The sequence below is a fragment of the Mirounga leonina genome, unplaced genomic scaffold (assembly GCF_011800145.1).
Source record: "Mirounga leonina isolate KUSES-001 unplaced genomic scaffold, KU_Mleo_1.0 Mir_376, whole genome shotgun sequence".
Taxonomy (NCBI): Eukaryota; Metazoa; Chordata; class Mammalia; order Carnivora; family Phocidae; genus Mirounga; species Mirounga leonina.
Window position 1 is genome coordinate 11,254,229 of NW_023270718.1, and position 27,196 is coordinate 11,281,424.

General features: G+C 43.4%; 1 protein-coding gene and 1 non-coding gene across 2 annotated transcripts; both read right to left on the bottom strand.

Moving 5' to 3' along the window:
* Window positions 1–694: 694 nt before the first annotated feature.
* CUNH19orf18 (chromosome unknown C19orf18 homolog) lies at window positions 695–26,071 on the bottom strand. Its single transcript, XM_034986395.1, has 8 exons — window positions 25,929–26,071; window positions 25,207–25,300; window positions 21,063–21,104; window positions 17,103–17,195; window positions 16,565–16,667; window positions 9,703–9,890; window positions 4,691–4,889; window positions 695–1,010 (listed from the first exon to the last, which is right to left on the bottom strand). Exons 2-8 carry the CDS (start codon window positions 25,268–25,270, stop codon window positions 923–925), a joined length of 777 nt encoding a protein of 258 aa, XP_034842286.1. The 5' UTR covers window positions 25,271–25,300; window positions 25,929–26,071; the 3' UTR covers window positions 695–922.
* On the bottom strand, window positions 3,135–3,241 carry LOC117998387. Its single transcript, XR_004675979.1, has one exon. It is a non-coding gene; the product is annotated as a U6 spliceosomal RNA (small nuclear RNA).
* Window positions 26,072–27,196: the final 1,125 nt, after the last annotated feature.

The following is a 27,196-nucleotide window of genomic DNA, read 5'->3' on the forward strand; positions in this document are numbered from 1 at the left end:
CCGCAGAGCAGGGAGCCCGATGCGGGGCTCGATCCCAGGACCCCGGGATCATGACCTGAGCCAAGGCAGACGCTTAACGACTCAGCCACCCAGGCGCCCCCCATTCACATCTCTTATTCATTGTCCTTATATTCCCTTCCTTTAAGATCTGACATTGATCTCAAAAATAGAAAAATGAAAGAAATACTATTTTGATACAGGACAATGTCTGCAGTGTTCACAGGTGGAGCATGCATGCAAAGGGTGCTCTGAATCCCAAAATGTAGGAGTAGCTTAAATCCATGATCTCATCTCATTACTGAAAAGTGGTTATCATTTCCTGTGATTACAGGGAGTACTCTGCATGAAGAACTGATATCTCAGAAAAACAGTTGTAAAATGCAAATTATAGAAAGCTATTAATTTTTGTAACTGTGTAAGGTGATGGATATTAACTAGAGTTATTGTAGTCATTTCACAATGTATACAAATATGGAATCATGCTATACACCTGAAACTAATATAATGTTATATGTCATTTATACCTCAATTTTTAAAAAGATTTTATTTATTTGTCAGAGAGAGAGAGAAAGAGAATACAAGCAGAGGGAACGGCAGGCAGAGGGAGAAGCAGGCTCCCCACTGAGCAAGGAGCCCGATGCAGGACTCAATCCCAGGACCCTGGGATCATGACCTGCGCCGAAGGCAGACGCTTACCCAACTGAGCCACGCAGGCGTCCTCAATTACACCTCATTAAAAAAGTTTTAAAGATGGTTATTAATTATGACTATGTAGTGATACAGAGATGGTGGCAGAAATGTCTCTGGAGAAGTACCTTGGATGGTGAAAGAAGTGAAGATCTTGGAGAAATTCCAGTAGTGATGTTGTTGGTGCACAATGGGTAATTTGGGGATTCTTGCATTGGAAAGTTTTTAGAGCTGATCATTCTGTTTTTCCATTAAAAGATTCCATGTTCCTGAGTAATAGAGTACCATTCAATGGAGACAATTTCTTCACGAAAACTTTGAACCTGTGAAGAACATTAACACATCTAATTGAAAGACTTAAAATTAAGACCAGCAAATCCTAGTTAAGATTAAGCATTAAGCATAAGACTCTCCCTGAGAAGAAACAACTCTTTCATGTAGGAATAGCATTGTCATTGAGTTTATTAAAGGTAAGAAATTTTAGACATGTTATTCATAGCATCCATGTCACCTAATATATTGTTTTAAAATGCTATTCAGGGGCACCTGGGTGGCTCAGTCAGTTAAGCATCTGACTCTTAATTTTGGCTCAGGTCATGATCTCAGGGCCCTTGGATAGAGTCCTGCGGGGGGACTCTGTGCTCAGCTCTAAGTTGCCTTGTCCCTCTCCCTCTACTCCTCCCCCCCTTCAAATAAATAAATTCAATTCTTCAAAGTGCCAATGGCTGACAATAAGTTCTGAAAATGAATTTCATTTTATGGAGGATAATTTACAAAAGCTGCCTACTAAATACTGTGTTGCATTACTTTTTTTTTTTTTAAGATTTTATTTATTTATTTGAGAGAGAGAGAGAGAGCACATGGGGGGGGAGGGTCAGAGGGAGAAGCAGACTCCCTGCTGAGCAGGGAGCCCGATACGGGACTCGATCCCGGGACTCCAGGATCATGACCTGAGCCGAAGGCAGTCGCCCAACCGACTGAGCCACCCAGGCGCCCTGTTGCATTACTTTTTAAACTAATTTGTTATTTATTTGACAGAGAGACAGATAGAGAGAGAGAACACGCAGGGGGAGCAGCAGGGAGCCTGATGTGGGGATCAATCCCACAAACCTGGGATCATGACCCAAGCCAAAGGCAGACACCCAACAGACTGAGCCATGCAGATGCCCCTGTATTGCATTACTTTTAAGCACTAATTAAAACAAAAAACCTTTCCATTAAAACTAATATCAAAAGCACTAAGGTGTAAACTTTAACAAAATAAATTTATTTCAATTGAATACTTAGCACTTTTATCATAAGCAATGTCATGATTGCAATATGCTGTATGATCAGCAGAAAGTGGTAAGAAAAAAAGCAGGAAAAAGGGCATTGGTTCTGGCAAGTATGGAAGGCGCCTAAACAAACAAAACTATCAGGATTTTTTGAAGGCAAGGTGATGGGTTTGTGGGGGTTTAATCAAGTCAAATAAATACACCAGAGTCAGAATATCATGTCAATAACAAAATAAAAAAAACTAAAATAACTCATTTCTCAACATAAAGTTGATGCTAGATTATAGCCAAGTAAAGGAAAGAGGACTAAAATAAATTAAATATATTGGTAAATTTCTTAATTTTGTTTCCTAAATAAAGCCTATCTAGATGAAAATCTCAGAGGGAATACTCAAGTAAAAATAAAAATCAAGCCAGTAGAATTTTGCAATAAACAAGGAAAATAAAAGTCACAAAATATCAATTTCATTGTTATCTAAAACAGAAAAAGTAAATTTCAGGGCAGCTGGGCGGCTCAGTCACTTAAGTGTCGCCCTTCGGCTCAGGTCATGATCCCAGGGTCCTGGGATGGAGTCCCAAGTTGGGCTTCTTGCACAGTGGGGAGCTTGCTTCTCCCTCTGCCTGCCACTCCCCCTGCTTGTGCTTGTGCTCTCTCTCTCTCTGACAAATAAAGAAATAAAATCTTTTTAAAAAGAAAGAAAAGGCTGATGAGGAAGCATGGAGTTCCTTGCTCAGCTGGAAGCCTGCTTCTCCCTTTCCCTCCCCATCCCCATCTTCCTCTCCCTCTGCCTGCAGCTCCTCCTGCTCAGGCTGTCTCTGTTAAATAAATAAAATCTTTAAAAAAAAAAAAAAAAAAAAAAAGTAAATTTCAAACACTGACTAAAGAATCCATCCTGGACATATCAATTAGTCATTTGGTGACAATTCTGTTGCAACACAAAATGACTATGAATTGTACTAAACAGCTTGATTTTAGTGAGGGGATAGAAAAAAATCGTCATAATTATAATAATCCAACCATGTTTAGGAATTTGAGAAATATTTTCTTAAAGATTTTATTTTTTTCAAACCTTTAAGAATTTTATTTCATGCAGCTAAGACAAAGGTAAAACAAAAGTGGTGCCTACACAAAACCAAACAGATAATTCATCTATATAATTCTAGAAATTACAAAAAAATATGGAATACTTCATGAATTTGTGTGTCATCCTTGTGCAGGGGCCATCTTAATCTAACCCGTATCACACCAATTTTAGTATATGTGCTGTCGAAGCGAGTACTAACAATTTTATTTTATTTTTTAAAGATTTTATTTGAGAGAAAGCACGTGTGTGAGAGAGAGCATGAGCAGGGGTAGGGGCAAAGGGAGAAGGAAAAGCAGACTGCCCACTGGGCAGGGAGCGCAACATGAGGCAGGATCCCAGGACCCTGGGATCATGACCTGAGCTGAAAGGCAGATGCTTAACTGAGTGAGCCACCCAGGCGCCCCTAATTTTTTTTAAAGTAATCTCTACACACAACATGGGGCTCAAACTTACAACCCTGAGATCAAGAGTCACATGCTGGGGTGCCTGGGTGTCTCAGTTGTTAAGCGTCTGCCTTCGGCTCAGGTCATGATCCCAGGGTCCTGGGATCAAGCCCCGCATCGGGTTCCCTGGTCCCCGGGAAGCCTGCTTCTTCCTCTCCCACTCCCCCTGCTTGTGTTCCCTCTCTCGCTGTGTCTCTGTCAAAAAATAAATAAAATCTTAAAAAAAAAAAAAGAGTCACATGCTCTGCCGACCAAGCCAGGCAGGCGGCCCTCAAGAAAATATCTTTAAAAATCATATGGGGGGCACCTGGGTGGCTCAGTCTGTTGAGTGTCTGACTCTTGGTTTTGGCTGGGGTTGTGATCTCCGGGTCATGGGATTGGGCCTCCCTGTTGGACTCTGCTTCTACGCTCAGCTCAGAGTTGGCTTGAGATTCTCTCTCTCCTTCTCCCTCTGCCCCTCCCATGTCGCTCTCTCTCGCTCTCTCTCTCTCCCCCTAAAATAGGTAAGCATATAAAATCTTTTAAAAAATCATATGGCAGGGGCGCCTGGGTGGCTCAGTCGTTGGCCATCTGCCTTCGGCTCAGGTCATGATCCCAGGGTCCTGTGATCGAGCCCCGCATCGGGCTCCCTGCTCGGCGGGAAGCCTGCTTCTCCCTCTCCCACTCCCCCTGCTTGTGTTCCTGATCTCGCTGTCTCTCTGTCAAATAAAGAAATAAAATCTTTAAAAGAAAAAAAAAAGAATGTACATAGAGAATTTCTCAAAACAGACACAAAAATATGACAATAAGTATATATTTAAATATAACCAACTACAAAAAATATATATAACCAATTACATTAAAAGTGTCTATGATTACAAAACACCACAAAAACAGAAATGATGAGCCACACAGTTGAGAAGATATGTGAATCACTCATAATTGTTAAAAAGCAGCTATATAAATAATTAATTCATTTAATAAATAAGTCCTACAAATTAGTGAGATAGAAATCATCTCACTCAAAAGTGAAAAACCTTTGTATAGATGACAAGAATTCCAAAAGGCCAACCATGCCAATAAGAAAAATAATTTTGAAAGTTTAACCTTAAACCAGAGTGACATCAATAAATGGCAGACTCGGAATCTACAGGCCCTTACTATCCTTAAAAACACTGAATAAACAAAACATGCTGATCAAAATAGCTTTACACGTACTTACGCATCAGTTAGAGGTCTATAGAGACCCAGGAAGGAAGGAAAACAGTGGGGCTTGATTGCAGTGTTCTGGCTTGTCTGAAAGCTGACCCAGGGCCCGGTTTCTGCATCGCCTGCCTCGGTGATGATGGGAATGGTGGCAATAGTCTGGAAATCAGGTTGGAGGCAGTAAGGACACTCGCAGATCGCAAACCTTGGGATAGCTGCAGGAAGACAGCAGTCTGGTAGGTGGCTGGGGACAGTTTAGGCAGAGGAATACACCAGAAGAAGCGGGTGTGAGACCATAGGAAAACTAAGACATGTGTACTGCAGAGTTGGGGAACACACACACACAGACACACACCAGGGGAGATGCATGATGCCCAGAAAAGATATGAGAAGGCCTCAAGCTTTCATGCTAGGTTGATTAGTGGAAGTCTTTCCCTGCATGGAGCCAGTCCCTAAAGACTCAGAGAGGTGGCTCTCCAGTTGGCTAAGTCAGAGTCTTATATAATGTAACAATTAAAAGAGCAGCTATTCTATCTCCTCAACCTAATCATGGGAGGGCCATACGTGACATTTCCATATTCACAGAGCCACACTCAAGGGGAAGAAATGATACAACTATGTACACCAGGGGCAAGAATCTTGGGGGCCATCTGAGTTCCACCTACCACAGTGGTTTCTGCTAAGAGACATCTGCCCATGAAGACTCATGTTCTTCCCTTCCTTGGTTTATTCAAGGTGATAAAAAGCAGTCCAGCCTCTCCATGCTGGTGTCTATATATGGTATGTAGTGAGCTGCCCGCAAAACCAACACTGGAATATGTACCAGGCTGGGGGCCAATGACCAGAGAGCCTAGCCACAAACCTTGATGGATTCCAGAGGCACAGAGGTACACTGAACCCTGGCTTCCCCACTTTCTGGGCCCTCACCTAATTTGGAACGCTGGGATATAATTGCTCTGAGAGTTATCAATGATGGAATGGATTTTCACCCTGCTTCCTCTAGGACCAGCTAGCTCCCAGTAAAGTTTTCAGTAGCTGGGCTGGGGCGGGGGGTGCCTGGGTGGCGTTTAAGTGTCTGCCTTCAGCTCAGCTCATGATCTCAGGGTCCCAGGATCAAGCCCCGCATTGGGCTCCCTGCTTGGTGGGAAGTCTACTTCTTCCTCTAGCCCTTCCCTGCTCATGCCTGCATACGCATTCTCTCTCTCTGAAATAAATAAGGTCTTAAAAAAAAAAAAAAAGCAATTGCTATAGACTGTGACTCCCTCATCCCCCAAGTTGAAGCCCTAATCCCCAAGGTGATGGCATTTGGAGGTGAGGCCTTGGGGAGGTAATCAGGCCATGAGGGTGGAGCCCTCATGAATGGGATCAGTGCCCTTATAATCAGAAACAGAGGAGAGAGCTTGCTGCTTCTCTCCCTCTCTCCTCCACCATATGAGGAAACCAGGAATAGGGCTTGCCCGAGAACTCAACCATGCTAGCACCTTGATCTTGGACTTCTAGCCTCTAGGACACTGAGAAATAAATATTTGTTGTTTAAACCACCTCATCAACAGCATTTTTTTTAGGGCAGCCTGAGCCGACTAAGATAGCAGTCTTGCTTCCTAACTTAGGATTTCATCTCATAGGGGCTGGGTGTGTGTCTTGCCCAAGGATATGAGGTTGCACTGAAGGACACTGAAGGCCCATCCAAGGTCTGGGGGCTGTGAATCGGTGCAGGACACTGGCCAGCTCTGCCCTGCTGTCCCCTGCGCCACCCACCCCACACGTAACTCCTTCCTGGCTGCACCACCAAGGCAGGTGCAAACTGTTGGCCGAAAGATTCTCTGGACTGTCCCAATTTCTCATATATACCCCACTATTCCTTTGTCACGTTGTCTATTATAATTTTTGTTGTTGTTATAATTTTTTTATTTTAGGAAGGATGGAAACTGAAAGGAAGAGTCAGGAAGCCTAGGTCTGGCTTCAGTTCACCCTCAAATTAGACAAAATCTTTTTTTTAACAGTTTGTTTGAGATCTCTTTCACATACCACAACATTTGCTCTTTTAAAGAGTACAATCCCGTGGTGTTTTTTTCTTTTTTTAGTATATTCACCAGGTTGTATAACCATCACAACTATCTAGTTTTCAAACATTTTCTTACTCCAAAAAGAAACCCCACTCCCATTAGCAGTCCTTCCCTTTTCTCTCCCCACCCAGTTCCTGGAACCACTTATCTACTTTCTGCCTCTATGGATTTGATTATTTTGAGCATTTTGGATAAATGAAATCAGAAAATGTGTGACCTTTGTGTCTGACTTATTTCATTTAGCATAACGTTGTCAAGGTTTTTCTATGTTGTAGATGTATCGGTATTTCTTTTTTTTTTTTTTTAAGATTTTTTAGTTTTTATTTATTTGAGAGAGAGAATGAGATAGAGAAAGAGATCATGAGGGTCAGAAGGAGAAGCAGACTCCCTGCCGAGCAGGGAGCCCGATGCAGGACTCGATCCAGGGACTCCAGGATCATGACCTGAGCCGAAGGCAGTTGCTTAACCAACTGAGCCACCCAGGCGCCCCTATTTCTGTCTTTCTTATGGCTGAAGAATATTCCACTGTATAGATAGACCCCCACTTTATCTTTTTGTCAATTCATGGACAACTGGGTTGTTTCCACCTTTTTGCTCTTATGAGTAATGCTGCTTGGACATTTGTGTCCAGGTTTTTCTGTGTATGTGTGTTTTCAGTTTCCTCAGACCTAACCCGAACAGTGGAATTGCTAGATCATGTAGTGACTGTCTGTTTAACTTTCTGAGGAACCATCAGACCGTTTTCCAAAGCACTGACCCATTTGGATTCAGTCTTGACTCCTGTATTTCCACAGCTCTCAGCAGCTCCCGGCTTATAGCACCCACCATAACTGGCCATGCTTTACAGCTCCTTGCCTGCAGACCCTTTTTCCTCACCAGGTCCCAGCTCCTTAAAAACAGGGATGTTTGCATCTTAATCCAGTGTCATATCTATTTTGATATTCTCAGCTTCCTTGTGAGGAAAATAGAGGCAAGGTACTGGAATTGATAGATAATATCCCTGGAAAAGTTTTGTATCATGAAAGCAATTCCTTAGCTTGGTCTGAGATACTGCCCAAAGAAATTATTTGTGCTTTTGGTTAGGACCAAGGAAAGAAAATCCTAAAAAAACATAAATAAATAAAAAATTTTTAAAAATAGAAAAAAATCCTGACAGTCTGTCTTTCATATTCATGAAGTTGGATTTTTCTCTTTTCCAATTAAGTTATAATTATTAATGGACTATGAGAGCTAAGAATCAAGAATCATTGCACATATGAATTTATTTTCTGTTATATACTTCTAGTTTTCTTCTTTAGCGTGCTCTGAACAGAGCTCTCCAGGAGTAAGTCATGCTCAGGTCCCCAGTCGTGAGCTGTCCTTGCAACTGTTGGCTCCCCACGGGCTGGCACGTCCTGCATCTCTTTCGTTTGCTCTCATAGACCCTCTGAGAATATACTGTGCATAGAATTCCCTATTTTTGTTTCCATTAATAAATCTTGTTCTTTCTTCAATCTCTTGTTTACCATATGCTTTCTTCTTTTGGATCTAATAACTAAAACATAGACATAATGTTACTGAAATACTAATAAATGAGGAATAGAGATAAAAGAGGTGACAGAAAAGGTATGGAAAAATAAAGGTGTAAACAGTAGAATTTTCAAGATATAATGGATGTTATTTCTCTGAAAAGGATGGTGAAAATTGAATTTTAAAGTTATTTACTCCCCCCCAAAATAAAGCTATTTTCCCACATCTTATATACAAGCTTTATAAATGCTCAGTTAAAAAAAAAAAAGAATGTCGGCTGATGAATGGATAAAGAAGATGTGGTATATATACATAATGGAATATTACTCAGCCATAAAAAAGAATGAAATCTTGCCATTTGCAATGACATGGATGGAGCTAGAGAATATTATGCTCAGTGAATTAAGTCAGTCAGAGAAAGACAAATACCATATGATTTCACTCATATGTGTAATTTAAGAAACAAATGAGCAAAGGGGTAAAAAAGAGAGTGGCAATCCAAGAAACAGACTCTTAACCATAGAGAACAAACTGATGGCTACCAGAAGGGAGGTGGGTGGGAGGATGGGGAGAAACAGGTGACGGGGATTAAGGAGTGCACTTGTGATGAGCACTGGGTGTCATATGAAGTGCTGAATCACTACATTGTACATTTGAAACTAATATTACACTGTATGTTAACTAACTGGAATTTAAATAAAAACTTAGAAGAATGAAGAAAAGCTATGCTTCAAAGTAAGGAAAATACATTGAAAAAATATTTCCTAAGGGTAAACAAGGGCATTAACGTCAGTAAACATCACTGATCACTGCACTCCTGGCCTTCCAGCCTGTCTCTGACGCATCTGGGGTTTTAGAGAGGAGATCCATACAAGGGAAGACTGACATGGTTGAATCAGACACTGCACTATACATATTTTTGCTCTAGAATTTTTTTAAGCGGGTATCTCAGAACTTCTACAAAATCAGGTTTATATGAACACATATGCTGCCTTCTCTTCACAAAGATTTGCAGGCATGGTGAGCATCTCTCATACAAGGATCTGTTCTGTGGGCTGGATCCTGTTCACATCAGATGGAGGCAGACTGTGCAAGAGAGACATCTGTCTATCTGTGTTCTAGACTCGGGAATAATGCCACACTGGTAAGTGTGTTTAAAGGAAGAGTTTAGTCTGGGGAAAGTTTTGTTTGGGCAAAGTTTTTTCTCCTGACCTCTGCTTCTGGTCGTTGGAATTGCCCCACAAAAGGAACCAAGCAACCCGTGGCTGTTTGCCCTTCTGTATAATTTGATGAGAACAGTTCATTTCTATCGATGTGGCTGTAAATATTCACTTTTATTACCTCGAACTCCATTAAATCCCTCCTAGCTTTGCCTCTGAAAACCAAACCATCACAGCCAGCTCAGCTTTCATGTGACTTCGCATCTGACAAGATAAACTGGTCAGTCATTTACCTGAGTGAATGAAGTTTTCGAGCTCCTCCTCATTCTCTGGAAGTAGGTAGGTGGATTCATCCAAGCTCTCATCCTCTGAGTCCTCCTTGTCGTCGTCGACATCATTGTCATCATCTCCCAGGAACGGTGTCCTGACATTGTTACAAAGCCACACCAGTTGCTGTCTTTCCTCAGCCTGGACCAGCCGACTGGAGAATAATGTAGATGAATTTACGAGCACAATTTTCACGGGAAGTCATTACATCTTCATCCTGTAACTTTTGACTGAAAGGAGTCACTAGTACATGGTGGTAGGCAGGGGAGGGAGGCAGAAACAGATTGATCTCTAGTGTGTGCTGACAGGCAGAAGAGGAGTAACAATGCCAAATGGGGTTCAGGGCCAGGACTAGGTGAGATGAGTAAGGAACTCGTGGGGTACAAGATAATATAATAATATCTTCTTTTTAAGCTAAATAATATCTTTTTTTAAAAAAGATTTTATTTATTTATTTGACAGAGAGACACACAGCGAGAGAGGGAACACAAGCAGGGGGAGTGGGAGAGGGAGAAGCAGGCTTCCCGACGAGCAGAGAGCCCGATGTGGGGCTCGATCCCAGGGTCCTGGGATCATGACCTGAGCCGAAGGCAGATGCTTAACGACTGAGCCACCCAGGCGCCCCTAAGCTAAATAATATCTTAATGCAACATTTTACAAAAGAAAAATGAATGACAAGAAATCCATGATGAATATCAACATTTTAAATAAAGTCCATATAGGTATTACTGATTCTTCCTTTTGCTCCACTCTCTGATATGGCTTGGCCCAACAATGTTACTGATCCTGTATTTAAAATGTTGGTATTTTGTTCATCATGGATATTTTTTGAAGTAAATTTAGATTTTATAAAATATTACATAAAATATTACTCATATTGATGACTGAATTTTTTGGCACCCTCTTAAATTTTGCACCTGAGGTGAGTGCCTCGCTCACCCCACCCCAGATCCAGCCCTGGGAGTGGATTTTTAAGCACCTATCTCTGATGTGAAAAGGGGTAAAAAGAATGCTTTCCTTTTTCCTAACATATATACCTTCCTAATTGTTTGATGTATGTAACTAGGAAGAACTGGCCTGATCCTAAACATTGTTAACAGTAATCACCCAGGGCGCTGGGTGGCTCAGTCATTAAGTGTCTGCCTTCGGCTCAGGTCATGGGATCTGGGATCAAGCCCCACATTGGGCTCCCTACTCAGTGGGAAGCCTGCTTCTCCCTCTCCCACTGCCCCCTGCTTGTGTTCCCTCTTTCTCTCTGTCAAATAAATAAATAAAATCTTAAAAAAAACCAAAAAACAAAAACAGTAACCACCCAAATCCTGGTCTCCAATGTCTTGATTACAGTTGCAAAATTTAAGGGCATGCCAAAAAAATCCAGTAATGATGATAAATATTTTAGCTCAATATTTTAACAAATTGAAATGAATGGGGAAAAATCCATGATAAACCAAAATTCCAAATAAACATAGGATCCAACAGTGCTATGATGAACCATATGGGAACCTGAATCAAAAGAAAAAGATGAGTCCCTATATACATGTTTTTAAGTATTTTTTTTAAAGATTTATTTATTTAGGGGTGCCAGGGTGGCTCAGTTAGTTACGTGTCTGCCTTCAGCTCAGGTCATGATCTCATGGGTCCTGGGAATTGACCCCTTGTCAGGCTCCCTGCTCAGTGGGGAGTCTGCTTCTTCCTCTCCCTCTGCCCACCCCCCCCACCTGCTTGTGCTCTCTCTTGTTATCTCTCTCTCAGATAAATAAATCCTAAAAAATTTTTTTTAGGATTTATTTATTTATTTCAGAGAGGGGGTAAAGTGGAGAGGGGCAGAGGGAGACGGAGGGAGAGCCCCAAGCAGACTCCGTGCTGAGTGTGGAGCTCCAGGCAGGGCTTGATCCCACAACCCCAAGATTATGACCCAACCAAAACCAAGAGTCAAAGGCCCAACCGAATGTGCCATCCAGATGCCCCATGTTTTTATGTATTTTTAAGTGGTTATTCTTTTCCAGAACATTAAAGAAGTTGATAATGTATTACCAATTTGAAAGTAGTATATCAAAACTCACCTTAAGTTTAAATATTTTATCTATACCAGAAACAGAGCTTATTGTAATTTTACTTTCCTGGTTTAAATGAAAGCAAACTTACCAATAGTATTTTCAAAATCTACTTTTGGAAAAAGTCAACCACTAAAAATTACATTAAAACATGTACTTTGGGGCATGTAATTTTCCTTTTGCCTCATGCTCTGAAATAGCTTGGTGTGGCCCTATGAGTAACACAAATGTAAAAGCTGTAAGAGTTGACATTAGCTCAGCAACTTAATTGGGCACTACAAGTCCCAGAGGATGTTTAGTGACTTATCTTAGAAAACTCTCTCTCTCTATATATATATATTAACATCTTTATCTATACTAATGAAAATAAACTGAAATTGCAGTTATATAAATTGCAAATATCTTCTCCGATTCAGTCGGTTGTCTTTTGGTTTTGTTGACGGTTTCCTTTGCTGTGTAAGAGCTTTTTATCTTGATGAAGTCCCAATAGTTCATTTTTGCCTTTATTTCTGATGCCTTTTGATGCAAGATCACCATGTTAGATATCACAGAGCTAAACATGCTGATTACACTCTCTCATTGTAAAATGTCTTCAATTTTTACCTTTAATCTTATTTGCCTTCATTGGACATATGTGAAAGTGGTCCTAAAATAGCTACCTTAAAAAATACCCCATACATGGCAACATATTCCATGTGTTCATACTCAATTCCAACAGAGCAAATAATTTATTACTTCCTCAAGCTGTTTCTGATGGGACACAACAGAATCCTAGCACTGAATCCTGGAGAAGGAATCAGTATATCATTCTGGTCAGAGTAGCATGATGTCACAGTCTGCACTTTTGTCTAATACTAATTCAAAATGATCATATCACTTGAAAGAGCTTGGCCACAAACTTTATTTGTGCAATCAAGATGAAGTATCTTCCCCAAATGCTACTGTTTTCCCAGATAATAACAAGTGTCTAGTGAAAAGAGAGCAGTTACAATTTTCTGCTTTGCACTAAGATTCCTGCCAAAGTATCAAGTTCACTTTTTAAAAAACTTTAAATTCAGGGGCGCCTGGGTGGCTCAGTTGGTTAAGCGACTGCCTTCAGCTCAGGTCATGATCCTGGAGTCCCGGGATCGAGTCCTGCATCGGGATCCCTGCTCGGCAGGGAGTCTGCTTCTCCCTCTGACCCTCCCCCCTCTCATGTGCTCTCTCTCTCTCAAATAAATAAATAAATAAATTCTTTAAAAAAACCCCCTTAAGTTCAATTAATTAACATATAATGTATTATTTGTTTCAGGTGTACAGGTCTGTGATTCATCAGTCTTATATAATACCCAGGGCTCATTACAACACATACTCTCCCCAGTGTCCATCACCCAGTTACCCCATCCCCTCACCCCCCTCCCCTCCAGCAATCCTCAGTTTGTTTCCTAAGATTAAAGAGCCTCTTATGGTTTGTCTCCCTCTCTGGTTTCATCTTGTTTCGTTTTTTACTCTCTTCTCCTATGATCCTCTGCCTTGTTTCTTAAATTCCACACATCAGTGAGATCATATGATAACTGTCTTTCTCTGATTGACTTATTTCGCTTAGCATAAAACCCTCTAGTTCCATCCACATCGTTGTGAATGACAAGATTTCCTTCTTTTGATGGCTGCATGATATTCCATTGTGTATATATACCTCATCTTCTGCATTCATTCACCTATTGATGGACATCTGGGCTCTTTCCATAGCTTGGCTATTGTGGACATTGCTGTTACAAACACTGGGGTGCACATGCCCCTTCAGATCACTACATTTTATCTGGGGTAAATATCCAGTAGTGCAATTGCTGGGTTGTAGGGTAGCTCTATTTTCAACTTTTTGAGGAACCTCCATACTGTTTCCCAGAGCGGCCACACCAGCTTGCATTCCCACTAACAGTGTAGGAGGGTTCCCCTTTCTCCGCATCCCCGCCAACACCTGTCGTTCCCTGACTTAATTTTAGCCATTCTGACTGGTGTGAGGTGGTATCTCATTGTGATTTTGATTTGTATTTCCCTGATGCTGAGTGATGTTGAGCACGTTTTCACATGTCTGTTGGCCATCTCTATGTCTTTGGAGAAATGTCTGTTCGTGTCTTCTGCCCACTTCTTTTTTTTTTTTTTTTAAGATTTTATTTATTTGAGAGAGAGAGAATGAGAGAGAGAACACATGAGAGGGGGGAGGGTCAGAGGGAGAAGCAGACTCCCTGCCGAGCAGGGAGCCCGATGCGGGACTCGATCCAGGGACTCCAGGATCATGACCTGAGCCGAAGGCAGTCGCTTAACCAACTGAGCCACCCAGGCGCCCTCTTCTGCCCATTTCTTGATTGGATTATTTGTTCTTTGGGTGTTCAGTTTTATAAGTTCCTTATAGATTTTGGATACTAGCCCTTTATCTGATATGTCATTTGCAAATATCTTCTCCGATTCAGTCGGTTGTCTTTTGGTTTTGTTGACTGTTTCCTTTGCTGTGTAAGAGCTTTTTATCTTGATGAAGTCCCAATAGTTCATTTTTGCCTTTGTTTCTGATGCCTTTGGAGACGTGTCTTGCAAGAAGTTGCTGCAGCCAAGGTCGAAGAGGTTGCCGTTTGTGTTCTCCTCAAGGATTTTGATGGATTCCTGTCTCACATTTAGGTCTTTCATCCATTTTGAGTCTATTTTTGTGTGTGGTGTAAGGAAATGGTCCAGTTTCATTCTTCTGCATGTGGCTGTCCAGTTTTCCCAACACCATTTATTGAAGAGACTGTCTTTTTTCCATTGGATATTTTTTCCTGCTTTGTCGAATATTAGTTGACCATAGAGTTGAGGGTCCATTTCTGGGTTCTCTATTCTGTTCCAATGATCTATGTGTCTGTTTTTGTGCCAGTACCAGGCTGTCTTGATGATGACAGTTTTGTAATAGAGCTTGAAGTCTGGCGTTGTGATGCCCCCAGGTTTGGTTTTCTTTTTCAACATTCCTCTGGCTATTCGGGGTCTCTTCTGGTTCCATACAAATTTTAGGATTATTTGTTCCAGTTCTGTGAAAAAAGTTAATGGTATTTTGATAGGGATTGCATTGAATGTGTAGATTGCTCTAAGTAGGATAGACATTTTAACAATATTTGTTCTTCCAATCCACAAGCATGGGACGTTTTTCCATTTCTTTATGTCTTCCTCAATTTCTTTCATGAGTATTCTATAGTTTCCTGAGTACAGATCCCTTGCCTCTTTGGTTAGGTTTATTCCTAGGTATCTTATGGTTTGGGGTGCAACTGTAAATGGGATTGACTCCTTAATTTCTCTTTCTTCTGTCTCATTGTTGGTGTATAGAAATGCAACTGATTTTTGTGCATTGATTTTATATCCTGCCACTTTACTGAATTCCTGTATGAGTTCTAGCAATTTTGGGGTGGAGTCTTTTGGGTTTTCCAGATACAGTATCATGTCATCTGCAGAGTGAGAGTTTGACTTCTTCTTTGCTTATTCAGATGCCTCAAGTTCACTTTAGAACACCACATTTTGGGAGGATGCCAGCATCTCAGACAGTGGCTTTCAAACATTTTGACCATGGTCCACAATAGGAAATACATTTTACCTCATAACTGTGTATTTGTTTTCTGAAAAGTTAAAAATCAGCATTTACACTATGGAGGTTCCTCAAAAAGTTGAAAATAGAGCTACCTATGGCCCAGCAATTGCACTACTGGGTATTTACCCCAGAGACACACATGTAGTGAAAAGAAGGGCCATATGCACCCCAATGTTCATAGCAGCAATGTCCACAATAGCCAAACTGTGGAACGAGCCGAGACGTCCTTCAACAGATGACTGGATAAAGAAGATGTGGTTCATATATACAATGGAATATTACTTATCCATCAGAAAGGATGAATACTCACCATGTGCATCAACATGGATGGAACTGGAGGGGATTATGCTAAGTGAAATCAGTCAAGCAAAGAAAGACAATTATATAGTTTCACTCATATGTGGAACATAAGGAGTAGGACGGCGGACATTAGGGGAAGGAAGGGAAAACTGAAGGGGGGGAAATCAGAGGGGGAGACGAACCACAAGAGACTATGGACTCTGGGAAACAACCTGAGGGTCTCAGAGGGGAGGGGGGTGGGGGGTGGGGTAGCCTGGTGATGGGTGTTAAGGAGGGCATGTGTTGTTTTGTTTTTGTTTTTGTTTTTAAGAGTTTATTTATTTATTCATGAGAGACAGAGAGAGGGAGAGAGAGGCAGAGGGAGAAGCAGGCTCCCAAGGAGCAGAGAGCCCGATGCGGGACTCGATCCCAGGACCCTGGGATCATGACCTGAGCCGAAGGCAGACGCTTAACCATCTGAGCCACCCAGGCGCCTGGAGGGCATGTGTTGTAATGAGCACTGGGTGTTATACGAAAACAACGAATCATGGAACACTACATCAAAAACTAATGATGTACTGTATGGTGACTAACATAACATAATAAATAAATAAATAAAATAAAAATTTTAAAAATTAAAAAAAATCAGCATTTACATCACAAAATGTAATGCTTTTTAATATTTTTTATCCTACTAAATTGTATTCTGTCCTATTTCTTTTTTTTTAATTTATATTGTGACCCACCATGAGTACAGTCCTCTGAAAAACACTAGTGTGGAGATTTAGTATGACCATAATAATTTAGTGATTATAAGAATTATCATCATCATCATTAACATTACTAAATAATAACCTAGTTAGTTATGTCTTACTCAAGAGTGGTAAATGTTACTTCGCAGATACTTACTATATCACATAGGAAATAGCGATTCCACATATCAGGGCAATGCTAAAGGCTACACACGCAATTATAACTACTTGAACAAGAGCAGGTCTGTGCGAAATCAGTGCTAAAAATGGAAAGAAAAGTTCTCATAAAATTTCATTTCACTTGTGCCTATCAGTTAATATATTTGTTAATCATATTGTTATTTCAAAGGCGGATGGGAGACAAAATCAGAAGTACCATAAAAAATAGCATCCTTAATTTTTAAAACTATGGAGGCTAGATCGCACAGCCTACGTGAACAAATATACTTTGAACTCTCACGTAAAGTAATCCCTAACTCCATTTGCTTCCTCTGCCTTTTGTCCTTTGTCAAAGCCCTCTTTTACTCTGTAGAAATACAGGATCCCTGACTCAGTCCAGCAGCACCTGCCACCTCTGTAGCTAAAAGGAAAGTGGCTCTAGTTTGATGACTCAGGTGTTGCACCCATGTTCTCAGGGTGTGCAGTGCTTTGCCGAAAGGACGTTACAGAGAAGGTGAGAACGCTATTCTACGAACCTGCATTCCAGGTGTCGGTATTCGTGGGTGTTGAGTGTGCTATAAAATTCTGGTTGTTCTTTATACGGTTACGTGTATCACCTTTCCTACTACCTGAAATTAAAAAAATTATAACCAGAGAGTTATTGTTCATACAAATCGAACAAAAGAGCAACTGGCAAAGCAAGTACATTATTCAGCCACTTGTAAAATCTGACAAATTGAGGTGATTACCCTTCATCCTGCACTTGGCCTTCCCTCACTCTCTGTCCCTTCCCTGGCGCAGAAAGAGTTCAGCAACGGAACTAAAAATGGCCTGAGGCTCACCCATCAATGAAAGCTCAGCCAAACATGACGAAAAGAACCTGGACTACGAAAAGGCTAGCGGTGTAAAACGCTGAATTGTAGACAGCAGGCATGGGGAATATGGGTGTTCACTCTACGATTTTCTCTGCCCTCCTATATGCTTTCAGGTTTTCCCAATGAAATACTGGGGCACAGAGGAAAAATGGTTTATGGATGGTTTCAGTACAGTGAGTACTAAAAACTGGCCGCTGGGTTTGGCTGCGGGAAGGTCACTGGAGACATCGATGAAGGCAGTGCTAGTGACTGAAATAGTTTGAGAGAGAACAGGAGGGAAGGAATTGGACACAGGGAGTTTTAGAAGCTCCTCTGAGGAACTTTGGTGTTGGAGGGGAGAGAAATGACGGCAGCTCCCAGCAGGGATAAGGGGTCAAGAGATGGGTTTTGCTTTCTAAGATGGGAGAACTGGCAGCACATTCACAGGAGAATGGGAGTGATACTTTAAATTGTGATACTACAGGAAATGAGGATAGAATTGCCAACTATGGCTACGCCAGTTGGTGGAGATGGATGCTGGTGCCCTGGCTGGGGCCATCCTTGGCCTGGGAAGGAAGGAAGACAGAGAAGGAAGGTGCAGTTGCAGGTAGGTGGGGAGGGGGATGCAGATACTCTCTTTTGACTGCTTGTATTTTGCCAGTGATGGAGGAAACAAGATCATCCCCTGAGGATGAGTTGGGGGTTTTGCAGAGCAAGAAAAATAGATGTGAAAGTCACCAAGCAGAACAGGAGAGTAGGTGGGTTAGGGAAATGAGAAACATATATTTTTTTAAAGATTTATTTATTTATTTTAGAAAAAGAAAGAGAGAGCATGAGGGGGAGGGGCAGAGGGAGAGAGAGAATCTCCAGCAGATTCCCCGCTGAGTGCAGAGCCCAAAGCAGGGCTCAGATCCAAGACCCTGCGATCACAATCTGAGCCAAACCAAAAGTCGGATGCTTATCTGACTGCACCACCCAGGTGGCCCGAGAAACATATTTTTAAAAAATATCTTATTTATTGGGCACCTGGGTGGCTCAGTTGTTAAGCGTCTGCCTTCAGCTCAGGTCATGATCCCAGGGTCCTGGGATCGAGCCCCACATCGGGCTCCCTGCTCTGCAGGAAGCCTGCTTCTCCCTCTCCCATTCCCCCTGCTTGTGTTCCCTCTCTCGCTGTGTCTCTCTCTGTCAAATAAATAAATAAAATCCTTAAAAAATATATCTTATTTATTTATTTGACAGAGAACGAGCACAAGCAGGGAGAGCAACAGGCAGAGGGAAAGGGAGCAACAGGTAGAGCAGGGAGCCCGAGGCGGGACTCGATCCCAGGACCCCGGGATCACGACCTGAGCCGAACGCAGATGCTTAACCGACTGAGCCACGCAGGCGCTCCTCTGAGAAACATATTTTTTTAATAAAGTTTCCTAGAAATGAAATTTCTGGGTATATTGACTATATTTTATTTTCTATATTTTTTAAAGGTATTTTAAGTAATCTCTGCACCCATCGTGGGGCTCGAACTCACAACCCTGAGACCAAGAGTTGCATGCTCCACCGACTGAGCCAGCCAGGTTTTCCTATTTTTTGTATTTTTGATGCTCTCCCATTTGAGGTTTTGATCCTGGACAGACTGCCCTTCCCAGGGTTAGCTATTTCCTACAGTTCACGGACAACTCCCCCGCGAGCATGCCTTTGATATAAACCAACCAATCCAGAGTCCACAGCCCCAGCTACCTCTCACACACCAAGCCAATGTTCCCCCTGCCCTAAATTATCCCAGGGCCAGGTGCTGGACAACTAGGAACCATTCCTATAGCCCAGAGGCCACCAAAATCATTCCAACTCTCCACTACTCTGTGTACCTACCCCACCTCATCCATTCCTTCCCATGAAAATACCAATAAAGACAATGGGCCATGCTCTTCCCTCTTCTTCCCCTGCTTCCTGCTTCTAGGAATCTGTGAGTATAAAGTTCTTCCTTCATGAACAATCATTTCTGTGTCTGTATGTCTTACCATACCTCATTAAAATAAATCCCAGGTATATTTCAATATTCTGGGCCAAAAAGTAAATATGTTCCTTTTATATTTATAAGGATTGCCAATTGCCCTCTACAGAAGCTGCACTCATTCCTTGCCTATACACAAGATATGAGATTATATACACTTGAAACTAATAGGATATTATACGTTAACTATACTTCAATTAAAAAAAAAATGTGAGATTAGCAGCCCCTGGGTGGCTCAGTCGGTTAAGCGTCCGACTCTCGATTTCGGCTCAGGTCTTCATCTCAGGGTTGTGAGTTTAAGCCCCGCGTTGGGCTCCACACTGGGTGTGGAGCCTACTTAAAAAAAAAAAAAAAAAAAAGCAAGAGATTATATTTCCCAACTCCTTTGCAAGTTTTTTTAATGAAACATTTTGTCCACTTTCAACATGATAGCTGAAAACTTGGATGTGTATTTCCCTTATTATGAATTAGGCATCTTTCCATATAACCAAGAGCTAAGGGTTACAGAGGAAATTGGAGTCTTCCAATGATCCAAAACAATTCTGTCCTCTAACTCCACATTGGAACCTGACCTTGGACCCAAAGCTCAGGCACAGCAGAGGTCTCAGCAAAGCTCTAGTGCAAGCTCATAACACAAGTTAGTTTCAAAGTAAAGATTAGAATACAGGTCTCCTGCTACCTTGGCAAGAATTCAATCTCTGGGCTTTGGCGGTAGGGGGGTAAACAGGAAGTGAGATATTCATAGCTGAGCTTTAGAAAAACTGATAATGTGGGTGCCTGGGTGGCTCAGTTGATTAAACGACTGCCTTCGGCTCAGGTCATCATGATCCTGGAGTCCCGGGATCGAGTCCCGCATTGGGCTCCCTGCTCAGCGGGGCGTCTGCTTCTCCCTCTGATCCTCCCCACTCTCATGCTCTCTCTCTCTCTCTCTCTGTCTCATTCTCTCTCTCAAATAAATAAAATCTTAAAAAAAAAAAACTGATGGGTTAGCCTGGTGGTGGGTATTTAGGAGGGCACATTCTGCATGGAGCACTGGGTGTTGTGCACAAACAATGAATCATGGAACACTTCATCTAAAACTAATGTTGTAATGTAAGGGGATTAACATAAGAATAAAAAAATTAAAAAAAACAAAAAAACAAAAAAACTGATAATGTGTTTGGGATGGCTGCATGTATTAATTGTGTTTTTAAGATTTTCTGTATTGGGCGCCTGGGTGGCTCAGTTGGTTAAGCAACTGCCTTCGGCCCAGGTCATGATCCTGGAGTCCCAGGATCGAGTCCCGCATCGGGCTCCCTGCTCAGTGGGAAGTCTGCTTCTCCCTCTGACCCTGCCCCCTCTCATGTACTCTCTCTCATTCTCCCTCTCTCAAATGAATAAATAAATCTTAAAAAAAAAAAAAAAAAAAGATTTTCTGTATTTCCTGACGCTTTGACATCTGTGCTATTTTCTAACCTGCTCTGAGTGGCCTCGACAAAACCAACCATCCAGAGGGCATTCCTTTTTCTAATTTGCAGAAAGGGCTGTACAGATTAGTGATGACCACTGTGGGTGGGGCACCCTCTGGAACCAGACACCACAACAGCTTTGGGAAATGTCCCTGAATCCCAGCCACCCTCCCAGATCCCTTGACTTACCATTATGCCCTGGGAATTGCCTGGGTATAGTAGGTCTCAGAGCTAGAAGGCCGTTCAAAGGGATCAGAGAGAAGACACAAGTTTAAGACAGATTTAGGAAAATAAATAACTTGGTATCGGGGTGCCTGGGTGGCTCAGTCGTTAAGCGTCTGCCTTCGGCTCAGGTCATGATCCCAGGGTCCTGGGATCGAGCCCCGCATCGGACTCCCTGCTCTGCGGGAAGCCTGCTTCTCCCTCTCCCACTCCCCCTGCCTGTGTTCCCTCTCTCGCTGCCTCTCTCTCTGTCAAATAAATAAATAAAATCTAAAAAATAAATAAATAAATAAATAACTTGGTATCAGACAAGGGGACCTAATAGCTAAGAAGGTAAATGCTGTTAATAAATTTATTACAGTGCCTCATAGAAATAGGTGGCTTAATTGGCAATTTGTTCTGTTTGCATCCAGCGTTTCCTTTTATGAATATGGAGAGTTAAGAACATAATGCATTTGGCTTCTGGTCTGTTTTTGCAGTCACATGAGCCCGTTGAGGACCTGACGGATTTGAAGGGGTCTGTGCTGTCATCAGGGGTCAGAGAGCCAGGGCCAGGGAGGGCCCCATGGCAATATCCTCTCCTCCTACAGAAATTAGATGCTGTTATATGGTGCAGATAGCATTTCCCTTGTACGGAATAGAGATTGTTTATAAGTACCACATATCTTCACAAAGTTACTGCCTGACTTCCCCAATTGTCAGGGTCAGTTTCTCTGTTTTGAGATAAACTTTGAGTTTGGGGACTCAAAATGCAAAGCATAGAAGACAGATGATTATAAAGAACATTTTACACTTGCAGAGCATCTGTATCTGGATTCCTACGGTCTACTGCCAAAACATCCCCCAAATTACAGTTAAAGTCATACAGACCCATTCAAAAGATCCTGAGGCAGTCAAAGTTTGTGTGTGTGCTAAGTGAAATGAAAGAGAAGCACAGTAATTCCTAAAAAGAAAGCACAGCTTACAGAGAGAGAATAATATCAGACTAATTTCCAAGCAATGCTTATCTAATTATATTATTGTATGGAGCATGCTACTAACAAATACACAAGAAAAGACACATTCATATAGTAAATAGGAGGACCCCAGACTACGGTTTTCATTTCACCGAATGAGTAATACAATGACTTGAGTCCTGAGAAAACACCTTCCTGTTTAGTGACATTTGTGGATGTTTGTGACTATCTGTAGCCTTTGAAAGAAAACTTGTAGCAGTGAAATGTAATTACCCCTTTTTATTTCCCCTGAAACAAGTAAAAACAATGGCTGAAGCTACCCATTAAGTCTGTTGCTAGTTCAACTGGCTGGAACTCACCTCCATAAGGCAAGCATAAAAGAAGTGGGCATTCCATTAAAAACAAAACTAGAAAGGTGAAAGAACTTTGAACCTTGTCCATCACTCCAAAACTGTTAGTCTTTCATCATACGCATGAAAGGATATATTTAGCTATAGTGTAGTATCTGCCCTGTATTTATGGGGAACTAGGAAACTCTGCTCCCTACAGAATGTTTGGGTTCTGACTCGGAGCCTCCAATGTGAGGTCAGCTCCGGTTGCCACATGGACTTCCTCAATGGAACCAAGTCAACCAATGGGGATACCAACGGGATGGGGCGCGGGAGGAGGCGGCTCACCTGTGGGTACAGATAATAAAACCAGGGCCCTGCCCTCAGGGAGTGTACAGACCAGTGAGGAGGCAGCCAAGATCAGTTATAATTCAATAGGACACCTAAGAGGCAAACAGAGAACACAGTAGGGCTCTGGAGTCAGAAGCCTGAATTCTAGTCCTAGTCTCTGGCTTCCTAGACATTTCTGCTTGATCAGGTTACTTAAGCCCTTTGGGTTTCAGTATCCTCATCTGTAAAAATAGCAGAAAGAAACAGCACTTACCTCACAGGGTTATAGCAATGTCTATAATGTAATCCATACAAAGCTCAAAAATAGTGTTGGCACTGAACGTTAGTTCTTGTTGTAATATGGGAGAGTATTTGCAAAAAAGTAATTCAGTACACCTCCACCCTCCGGGTACTGTTCAGAACCCTAGACCCCTTTGGCTGCCTCCAGAAGTTTCTTTAAAGGAGATTAATGGAATCATCTCAAAATGTGGAAATGGAATTGAAGATAGCATAGAAGGTTGCCCCTTGTACTTGTCCTTTGTCCATCCAGTAGTTCTCAAAATACCCAAGGCAGATTTTGATTCACCTCTACCAATAACAATAGCAGACCAGATCTCCCGATGCTTGTGAAGTCCCCTGGGATTAGAAACTGGTTCCACCTGCACTGTACCCAAAGGCCAGCTATTCATTCTTCTTTCCTTCTTTCTTTCTTTTTTTCTTTCTTTCTTTTTCTTTCTTCTTCCTTCCTTCCTCTTTTTTTTCTTTCTTTCTCCCTTCCTTTCTCTTTCTTTCTTTCTTAGATTTATTTACTTATTTTAGAGAGGAGGGGGAGGGGCAGAGGAAAAGGGAGAGAGATCCTTAAGCAGACACTATGCTGAGCACATAGCCCGACTTGGGCTCAGTCTCACGACTCTGAAATCATAACCTGAGCGGAAACCAAGTCGGATGCTTAACCGACTGTGCCACCCAGGTGCCTCCCCAGCTATCCTTTCTGAATGTTTGTGAGATGACGAGGCTAAGACCCTCTAGATATTGCCAGCTTCTTGCTTTATTCTTACAACACCCTAATTCCCACTCCTGTCTTCCTTCCATCCAGCTTTGCCTGGGGGATGATCCATATAAGAACTTGGTTCCCACTCTCTTTCTATAAGTCCTGCAATCTCAGAATTGCCATTCAGACGCATCTGAACAAGTTCATCTGCTGTCTCTTTGGAGTTTTTGTTGTTGTTGTTGTTAAGCAGGTTCCAAGCCCAGCATGTAGCCCAACATGGGGTCTGAACTCATGACCCTGAGATCTAGACCCAAGCCAAGATCAAGAGTTGGATGCTTAATTGACTGAGCCACCCAGGTGCCCCTTTGGACTTGTTTTTGGACTACCAATTTCCATATGGGCACTGCTACTGTGAGACTTGATTTTGGACTGTCAGAATCCCCATGGACACTGCTTTCTCTGGAGTTAGTTTTAGGATATCAACTTCCCAATGGTTACTACTGTTTTACCCAGTCCTTTCCCTTAGGTCTCTGGACACCTGGCTCTTCAAGACTTGTTCTTGAATTGGCTCATACATTCCATGCACCCAGCCCAGCTGGATGAATTGTATTAATCCATCAGAATACCACTATGGTTTAACGATACTGACAGATGTGTAGGTCAGGTCAAGTTGTGAAGATTAGGCCAAGAGATAAAAGTCTTTCATGACATTACCAAAATCTTCCAACAGATTCCCTTAAATCCAGAGTGCCCAACCTGTTCTCTTGGCTTTCTCCCACAAAGTGGGGTACCTGGTTGAGAAGTGGGTCCCAACCCTTGTCATATGACTAATAGGACTCTTCCTAGTTTTTCCCTTTATCAAAGTTTGCCCATCCCAATCACCTTCAACCCAGGTGGCAAGCGTTATCATCCCAATTAGTATTGTTAATGATGTTGAGACACCACAAAATAGATTGTATTGTAATTTTTAAAATTCTAATTGACATAACATTGTGTTAGTTTCAGGTGTACAATGATCTGATATTTGTAGATATTGCTAAGTGATCACCCCAATAAGTCTAGTTAACATCTATCACCATCCAGTTAACAAAACTTTTTTCTTGTGATGGGAACTTTTAAGATCCACTTTCTTAGCAACTATAGCATTAAATATGCAATATAATATTATTAACTTCAGCCACTATGCTGTACGTTACATCCCCATGACTTATTTTGTAACTGGAAGTTTGTACCTTTTTACCCCCTTCACCCATTTCGCTGTATTGTAAATTTTAAAACTTCGTATTTTTCTGCTGCCTCAACAGCCACACAAATAGGCTGCGAGCACTCCACCAAATGACCAGGTTACCCAAGTGAGAAGACTGGCCCCTGCCACAAGTTTTCCCCTTTGCCCTCCCCTGAATGTGACCTATCAACATTCAAATGTATCAGTGACATCCTCTCCCACCTATTCTTGCGAACTCCATCCCGGCCCCCAGTAGAAGTACTTTCCCATGGATACTCACCTTCTGCTCCCCACCTGCTTGGTTGAGCTCGCTCTCTAGGTGCCCACGCTGAGCAGCTCCTCATGGGGTACAGTCGACTCCTGGTGTTATAATTCTATGGGTTTTGACAAATGTATCACGCATGACATTTATCCATACTTTTAGCATTATACAGCATAGCTGCACTGCTCTAAACATCCTTTGTACTCCACCTCTTCATTTCTCCCTTCACCCTCTCCCTGGCAATCACCAATCTTTTTACTGTTTCCGTAATTTTGCCTTTTCTGAAATGTCGTATAGTTGGGATCATATAGTATGAAGCCTTTTCAGACTGGCTTCTTTCACTCAGTAGTATGTATATGAGGTTCTTCCATGTCTTTTCATGGCTTGATAGCTCATTTCTTTTTCTTTTTTTTTAACATTTTATTTATTTGAGAGAGAGAATGAGATAGAGAGCATGAGAGGGGGAGGGTCAGAGAGAGGCAGACTCCCCGCCGAGCAGGGAGCCCGATGCGGGGCTCGATCCCGGGACTCTGGGATCATGACCTGAGCAGTCGCCCAACCGACTGAGCCACCCAGGCGCCCCAATCATTCACATGTTCATTTACAGCTCGTGAACATGTCAGTTCATCGCCACCCGTTTCAGTTCTTTTCAATTTCCCCTCAACATTACAACGTTTGTGTGTCTGCAGAGCCGCATGCCCCCGTTATGGGCCCCGTCCGCGGCCGGCACACGAGCCCACCTGTCGTCCCAGCCTTCGCCGACTGCCCCAGGCCAGGCCCCGCAGGGACGTCGACGGGCCCACCCGCCACGGAACTTCCACGCCCCCGCGATCGCTCCTGCGCCCTGGGAGCGAACGCCCCGCGAGCGAGCTGGGCGAGCCGGCGACTGCGGGCGGAGGAGGACCCTCTCGGCGCTCTTCGCCCGCGCGCCGGGCGGGTCCCAGAAGGCCAAGCGGCGCCGCCGCGTCTCCCAGGTAACCGCAGGACGCGGGCCGGGCGGGGCGGCGGCGGCGCCCGAGACGCCTGCGCGCAGCCCGGGGCCGGAGGTGAGCGGGGTCGGCGCCCGCATCCCGCTCGCGGCGGGGCGGTTCCGGGGGCCGTGAGGCGGCTGCAGCGGGCTCTGCGGGAGGCCCGCGCGGGCCGCGGCGGCTGCAGGTCCGGCCGAGAGGGCCCGCTCCCGCGGGGTCGCTTCGCGGGCGCCGGTGTGAGGGGAGCGCAGGCGCACACGCCGGGCTGTCCCCTCCGGGGCTCCGTCGTCCTCAGCCCCACCCTCCGCCTACTCGGGCCGCGCGCGCCGCTAAGCCGGCCGGGAGAAACGCCCAGCACGCGCGAAGCGCGCCGGGGCCCGTCTTGCGAGGCTGGGCCCCTGCGGCGTCTCCCCGCCGCGTGGGCCGCCGCTTGCCGGGGCGCTTTGCCGAAGCTCGGAAGTGCCGGACTGTTTTCCAGTGACGCGAATCGGCTGCCAGCTTCTCGGCCGTGGCCGCGGTCTTTGGCTGCCTTTGCGCTTCTCCCGGCCTTCGGTGCTTTCACTGCGACGTGGCTGGTTCGTGTTTATCTCGCTTCGAGGTCCTTGTCTGAATACGCAGGCGGAAGTATTTCCCCGCTTCCCCGCACAGCCTCTGCACCGCGTTGGTCGGAGCCGCCGGCAGCCCCACGCTTGCCTTCCTCTCGTGCTGCTGTCTCCGTTAGGGCGTCACCCCCACACGGTAGCCAGAGGGGGTCATTCTGCCCTTGCTCGTTAAAGCTGCTTGGGGGTTCCCAAAGCCCCTAGCATATCATTCCAATACAGAAACACGGCTTTCGCACGTGGTTTGGGGCGCCAAGGTATTGGAAATGAAGATGTCCAGAGTTAGGGCGTTTGTACCTGGGCTGCTGATACCATGACCTTAAAAGGCTTGCTTACATGCATTTACACATAATGCACGTGAAAGATCTGCTCCCTGCCCTCTGTTTGGGGTCTCTGCACCCCTGTCAGTGTTAAGGCACTGGAGGATCCGTGGAGTCATAT